This window comes from Tupaia chinensis, unplaced genomic scaffold, assembly GCF_000334495.1.
Source record: "Tupaia chinensis unplaced genomic scaffold, TupChi_1.0 Scaffold000270_1, whole genome shotgun sequence".
Taxonomy (NCBI): domain Eukaryota; kingdom Metazoa; phylum Chordata; class Mammalia; order Scandentia; family Tupaiidae; genus Tupaia; species Tupaia belangeri.
Window position 1 is genome coordinate 5,725,298 of NW_006159750.1, and position 6,770 is coordinate 5,732,067.

General features: G+C 59.2%; 1 protein-coding gene and 1 long non-coding RNA gene across 2 annotated transcripts in view; one reads left to right on the forward strand and one right to left on the reverse strand.

The window, feature by feature from the left end:
• The window catches only part of LOC102479979 (uncharacterized), an 8,912-nt gene extending 6,269 nt beyond the window's left edge, over nucleotides 1-2,643 (forward strand). The window contains exon 3 of the long non-coding RNA XR_334691.1: nucleotides 2,415-2,643. This is a non-coding gene — a long non-coding RNA (uncharacterized LOC102479979). The remainder of the gene's footprint in view (nucleotides 1-2,414) is intronic.
• EPS8L3 (EPS8 signaling adaptor L3) overlaps nucleotides 1-5,042 on the reverse strand; it is a 13,112-nt gene extending 8,070 nt beyond the window's left edge. The window contains exons 1-10 of the mRNA XM_027772288.1: nucleotides 5,012-5,042; nucleotides 4,782-4,846; nucleotides 2,848-3,006; nucleotides 1,991-2,140; nucleotides 1,832-1,887; nucleotides 1,298-1,455; nucleotides 1,100-1,212; nucleotides 742-865; nucleotides 600-661; nucleotides 320-394 (exon numbers count right to left, since the gene is read on the reverse strand). Coding sequence (XP_027628089.1) covers nucleotides 320-394; nucleotides 600-661; nucleotides 742-865; nucleotides 1,100-1,212; nucleotides 1,298-1,455; nucleotides 1,832-1,887; nucleotides 1,991-2,140; nucleotides 2,848-3,006; nucleotides 4,782-4,846; nucleotides 5,012-5,042 — 993 coding nt within the window. The remainder of the gene's footprint in view (nucleotides 1-319; nucleotides 395-599; nucleotides 662-741; nucleotides 866-1,099; nucleotides 1,213-1,297; nucleotides 1,456-1,831; nucleotides 1,888-1,990; nucleotides 2,141-2,847; nucleotides 3,007-4,781; nucleotides 4,847-5,011) is intronic.
• Nucleotides 5,043-6,770: the final 1,728 nt, after the last annotated feature.

Below are 6,770 nucleotides of genomic sequence, written 5' to 3' on the forward strand. Positions count from 1 at the left end.
ACGCCGTGCTCCCGCCTCTGTAGCATGACAGGCAGCCCGGTCTGCCTCAGGCCCGTCACTCCTCCCCGTACCCTCTGAGCCCTGGGGTCCTTGGCGCTGACCCCAGCCTGTCTGAGGGTGCTGCACACATTAGGGATGGGGTCTTGGGGTCAAGGAGGAAGGCGTGTGAGCTAAGCAAGGGGCAGTCCCTGCAGTGCCTCCTGCTACCCCTGCCTCCCCGTGGCCCATGCACCCCCCGGCTCCTCCGCCAGCCTCCTTCCCTCCCTCGGCTCCTTCGTCAGCCTGCACCTCTCCGCCACCCTGTCCTTCCCCAGCTTACCAAGTTCAGGGTTTGGAAGAGGAGATGCACAAACTCTGGAGCACTCATCTCCTGCAGCTCATCAACCAGCTTCCCCTGGGGATGCAGGGTGATGCCTGTCACCACCCCTCGCCCCCTCACCTTTACCAGGACCCACACTTGTTTTGTGCCTTGGGAGCCTGGCACACCCCAGAAGTCCCAAAGTGGGAGGAGACGGAGAAGAGAAAGGTTTGGAGGGTCTATGACACTGGAGGACAGAAGGCTGCAGTGGAGGCCTGGAGAGCTGGTGGGGGCCACCCACCAGGAGGTTGAAGCTGTACTTGATCTTCTGGAAGCACTCGATATACTCCGCCGGTGTCACCCCTGGGGGGAGGAGAGAAAGCAGTGGTCACAGGTCATCCCAAGACACCTCCCACTTCTCTCCCCTGGCCCTCGGCACTCACCATTCTGGCCTTTGTCCTTCTTTTTCCCAAATTTCCTCTTCTTGTTATATGTGATCTTAGCCTGGGTCTCCTTCATTTTTCCCACGAACAGCTCGATGTCACTTAGGACATGGTTCAGCACCTCCTGGGCCCCAGACAACCCGTGGCCTCCAGTGCACCGGCAGGCTTGGCATGGAACTCCCAACCCTGCCCTCTTCCCTGCTCCCCTGCTCCCCACAAGCCTCAGCTTAGGTCTGGGGTCTGAGCAAGCCTCCCTGTCCCTTCCCAGCCCAGAGCCACCCATCCCCTACCTCGGCCCTCTTGGTACCCTGCTCCCAGGCCCACAAAGCCTCAGCGTGCCCAAGACAGTATGAGTTACCTTATACCACTCTGGGTCTTCGGGGGGTGGGGAGCGCCTGGGAGGAGGTGGCGTGAAGGCTCTTGGTTCACGCATGCTGGGGTGGCGGGACACCGGTGGGGATAGTGGGATGCCTGCAATGTAAGGGGACCATGGACCCAGAGCTTCTTTGGCTTTTCAATTAAGTCTCGTCCATCTGCCCTTACGTCCGGAACTTACTGTGCTCCGGGGTCATCCGGTGGGGCTGTTCCAGGGGGGGCCTCCACTCCGGAGGGTGTGGCCGCTCCAGAGGGGCCACCTGCTCCGGGGGGAGTGGTCTTTCTAGAGGAGGCCCCCTCCATCTGTCCTGCCTTGAGTGAGGAACTCCAAATCGGGGTCTGCTGAGGACATGGTGGGGTCACATCTTTGACAAGGTTCTTGGGACCGAGGCCCTGGCCACACTTCTGCCCCGGGATCCAGGGGCCCCAGCACCTCTCTCTAGGAGCCATGACACCTCGACACCTTCCCTGGTCTCCACTTGGACCTTCCCTGATGCTGCCCTGCCTCATCTGCCTACTCCCCAAGGCCTCTGTGGTCCCAGATGTTCTCCCGGCATCTCTAGTGCCCTTGGGCCCAACCCCAGCCCTTTTCCCATGCTCATCTCTGTCCTGGTCCTCCCTTAGGTCCTGACTCAGGTTTGGTGAGTGACAGAGTCTGGTCCCCAGAGGCCTGAGCTGGGAGACCCCACAGGTGGGCTGGACAGAGACTGCTTACCTCTGCTCCAGCTCCTCCTCCAGGGCCTTTTGTAGGCTGGTCCTCAGCTGTTCCGCCTGGAGGAAGCAGTAGTCAGGCCGGCAGTGTGCACGTGTGTGTGTGCGTGTGTGTGTGCGAGATGGAGATCGCTGACCCGCCTTGTCCCCACGGGCCACTCACCCCAACCTCCTGGCACTGGAAGAGCAGAGTGCTGGTGCCTGGCAGGCCTGACTCTTGCACTGTGATGGACAGGATGGAGTTGAAGGAGCAAGTATTGAGTGCCACATCCATGGCCTGGATGCTGTCCAGGCGGTATGAGTCCAGCTCCTCCTGGCCCAGGGAACAGGTCAACAGTGAGGCCACTGAGAGCTGGCCTTGGCTCCTGGGAAATCCTGGTCAGGAGCATCCCAGCCTTCCAGTGGCCTGGGGCTGGTGTCATCCTCCCGACCCTGTGCCTCTACCTGCAGCCCGGTCTCTTCCTAGCCTGGGAGTGCATTGCATGTGGGAAGGGTAGGGGTGTAACAACAGCTTGCTTTAGCTAGAGTGACTCCATTCTTGTTAAGCAAGCATCAGCCTGATACTCTTCGTTTGAGATCTCTCTTAGGAATGCCAAGGAGATGAACAGTCAACCTGGAGCTTGAAACTATGAGTGCCTTTCTGCCTCAGGGAACCGAAACTGCTGTCCTGAAGACAAATTGCTTGATTATTTCCCCAGCTAAAAATTAACCAGACTGTGCTTTTCTGTACCTAGCTGTTAGCGCCACAGAATCTCCCTCACCCTACAAAATCATCTGTAGGTTGGATGACCAGTTGAAGATAGTCTCCTTTTGTCTCTCACCAACAATTTTGCCTCTCTGTGTTTTGTTGAGCTAGAAAGGGTCAGACCTGCTTTGAGTCTCTGGACTGGGCATAAGGGCCCCTTTTTCTACCACAGCTGCTGTCTGGGGCATGGAGGGTGAAGTCTGAGAGCCCAGGGCTTGCTTTCCCATAGCCTAGGTTAGCTTGGGCCCGTCACTGGCTGTGGGGGAAGGGCTGACCTTGGTCTCGATGTCCTGCAGCTGGAGCCAGCCATCTTTGACCTGCAGGATCAAGTCTTGGCTCCACACTCGACCCTGCGTATCCATCTCCTGCAGCTTCTGCAGGGCATCCTTGGGCTCTCGGACTCTCTGGGTTCCCAGCTTACATGTCATCAGGTGCTAAGGGGAGAGGAAGAGGCCCAGAAGTGGCAGAAGGCTTGAGGGGGGATTGCAGGTGGTAGTGAGTAGGGGAAAGACAACAGAGAAGATGTGTCCTTGATCCCTTGTGGGAGGAGCTCCTGGGCTTAGACAGAGTGAACTGCAAGGACTGGTGCAAGGGTCAGTGCTGAAGCAGTCGGGCTAGGGCTAGGGCTAGGGCCCCCGGGTCTGACACTGTATGAGATGTTTTAGGACTCTGGAAAAGGACGTTTGTGGCCTTGAATGGTCCGGTCAGGTGAGTGATTCTACCTGTCTTACTAGTAATGTCTGAGCTCCTCTGGGTGGAATCTGGGTTCTTGATTCTGTCCCTGGCTTGTTTTGCTCCCACTGGGAGCTCACCATTCCAGCCTGCTCTTCCTCCTGGCTGACCCAGTACTCCTGTCTCTATGCCTTTGCTCAGGCGGGTCCTCATACCCAGAACATCTTTCCCACTTATACTGTCTATCCCACTCTGGTCTTTCCGGAAGACCTGGCCCCATCTTCCTGATTCTTGCACAGAGAGACCCACGGGGGCCTCAGTCTACACAGCATCCCGTGCCCACCGATAGTCTAGCCATTCGATAGGTCTAGGAGACCCCTTCCTTTTCCCTGCTAAATTCTGCCTTCGCAGGTCACCTTGCAGCTGGGTCTCTTGTGTGTACATCAGGGGATGCAGCCTGTCGCTTGATTCATTCCACCCCTTGCTCTTTGTCCGCTTCCCAGGCCCCTCCTTGTGTCCGCACTGTCATGTTCAGGGACCCCTGTGAGCGAACGCCCATCATCCTGAACCTGTCTCCTCTTGCTCTCATGTGCTGAGCCAGTTCCCAGCCCCCGCCCCACAAGAAAGGTGACTACTGCTGGCTGCTCCCAGCTGGCTGAGGGAGCCTGCCCCTGCTGTCCTGCCGGGGCTCCAGACCATTGTCCCAGTGTCCCTGCCTGCTGCTTCTCCATAGAGCTTTAATATCTGATGCTACCGAGACCCAGGTCTACCCCAGAGCTTCCACCGATGCTCTCTGGCCACGTCCGTAGCCTGCCCTTTGCTTGCGTGGCTTTTACTCTGTGTTGATAACCCTCCAGGCAACCCTCTGGCAGTGCCTGTGTCTTTTTCCCAGGTGGGGTCAGAGATGCCATTCCAGCCTCCCCACAGCTCACGCCACTCCCCCTGGGAGCTCAGGCCCAGCCTGCCCCTGATAGGACCTGCAGCTTCCCAGAGCATTCCCTCCAGCCATGGGAGATCCTGGCAGAGAGCAGTTTCCTGGGGACAAGTGTGGCAGGAGGCAAGAGAGGAGACGGTGGGAGTAGCCCAGGGGTCTCCTGGCCCACTCCCCCGCTACTTCTTCCTGTCTGGGACAGGACATCCACCCCTCAACCTCCAACCCAGCCTGCTCTGCCGACACCTGAGTATCCCTCCTTCCATTGCAGTTAGTAGGTGCTCGCTCAGTCCTCCTACTTAGTAGGAGAACCCCAGGCTAGGGAAGGAGGACCAGGGAGGTGATAGTATGGCTGGGCCCCAGGGCAGGCGCCAGGTCTCCCACTAGTTGGTCAGTAAGCTTGCCATAATGGGCCTGGGAAACCTGAGTGGACAGGGCCCTGGGACCACAGCCTCGGTTGAGCTGAGTCCATGAGATCAGGCCGGGTCAGGAGGCTGGTGTCTGTGGCAGGGACTCGTGTGTGATGTCTATGTTTTGGTAGGGTGGTGGGCACACGGACACACACAGGGTTCATTGGAAACAGGCTAGGGCCCCAGCAGAACTCACCTCCACTCTGTGCTTCAGGAGGGTGGGCTCTGAGGCCAGGCTTTGGGAGTACTCCTTCCGGTGCTCTGCGGGGCACAAGCAAGGGGTTGGGGGTGGGGAGGAGAGGGAGCTGAGGCTTCGGCAGGTGCAGGGGATGGTCAGTGTGGGAGGGGAGGCTTGGGGTGGGGGTACAGGGAGCTGGGAGGGAGGGCAGGCGAGCAGGGCCAGGGTGTAGGGAGGTGAGGGCTTACGGTAAATGGCTCTGCTACTGGGCCGGGACATGTCGCCACGCTGTTGAGGACAGTTCCCTAGAACCAAAGTGGACCAAAGAGGTAGCCATTGGAGTGGGGGGTTGGGGGGGAGAGGAGGAGCCGGCACAGAATACAGGAGGGCTGCCATTGCTCTGGCCCGGGGATGTTTACCTTAGAGCCCACCCCATTGGCTAGGCCTGGAGGGCCCCAGGCCAGGGAAGGAGGCCAGGGAGGTGATAGTATGGCTGGGCCCCACGGCAGGCGCCAGGTCTCCCACTAGTTGGTCAGTGAGCTTGCCACAATGGGCCTGGGAAACCTGAGTGGACAGGGCCCTGGGACCACAGCCTACTCGTGGTCCGAGTGGGGAAGATGCCAGAGGAGTGGGCTGCCCTCGGCTGCCACAGGGAGGTGGCGACCTCGGCAGCTTTCCCTCCCTGCCTAGCCCTGATTCAGTTCTGCAAACCGGGAGGAGGCTGCTGCTGCCTCTCAAGCTAGGAGCCTGTCGGGAGGACCGGGCGTGTGTGACGGTGTCTGTGTGTGCACGCGTGACTGTTACGGTCCGGCAGTGTCGGATTCGTCTGTGATCTGCTCCCATCTCTGTCGTCCCGTACTCTACCTACTGCCCAGGATCCCTCCCCACCCCAGCCCAAAGATCACCTCCTTGATGAAGCCCTCCTTCATTCTCCCACCTCCACCTGCCCAGAGAGCTCTCCTAATGCCACGCTGAACCTCGGATATTCCTTTCTAAAAGAACACGGTGACACCAGCCGCCCGGTGAGCGCTGCGAGCCTGATGCCGAGCCGTATGGACACGGTATCAGCTCCACCCACGTGCACTGACTCGGTGCTACGTACCAGGCAGCGTTCTCAGGGCTTCCCCTTCATTAGCTCATGTAACCCTCAAAACGACCTCGTGGGGTAGGTACTGTCACCGTCCCCATTTACAGGTGAGGACCCTGACACGCACAGAGGATGACGACAGGCCAGAGGTCACAGGTGAGTATTTAGTGGAGCTCTGGCCCGCCTGGCCGCAGACTCGGGTTCTAGTTGTGTATGAGTGTGCCCCTGTCACGGCTGTGAGCTGGCACAGGGCTGGAGAGTGCACATCTGCTGAAACGGGACCGGGTTGAGTGCGTGCCTGCGTGTGCGGGGTGGGGTGGCACTTAGTCATGAGCGTGAGTCAGGGGCTGTGTCATCTGAGGGAGGCATGTGTGCATGGCGAAGGCTGTCCGTCTCGTGGGTATCCACGCAGCTACGCGGTCACCTGAGTGGTTCAGAAACCCGAGTATCCCGGGCAAAGTGTAGAGCAGCCCACACCCTGTTTATTAGGATGGTTATGAAAATAACACGTCTGATAAGGTGATTCAGGGCTGTGGAAATGAACTGCCAGTAAACAGTTAAACGTGGGGGAGGGGCCAGAGCTCTGGCTTCTCGTTTGGGAGGACCCCTTTCCTCTTCAGAGGTAAGGGGTGCTAGAAGCAGGCTCCCCTCTCTTAGTCTCCCTCCGCCCCCTAGGCTGTGCCACTTCCTGCTTCTAGACAGAAGAGAAAACAAGCAGTGCCCAGGTCAGCTCTGCTGCTCCCCCATCCCAGGGCAGTCCCTGCGCGTCCTGGTGGGTCCCTGTAGGCAGGGAGTGGCGAGGAAACAGCTGCTGCTGAAGATCCTGACCCTAGGAGAGGGAGAGGGAGAGGGAGAGGGAGAGGGAGAGGGAGAGGGAGAGGGAGAGGCGCAGGCCTTGGGCTGGCATGGCCCCGGGCGGG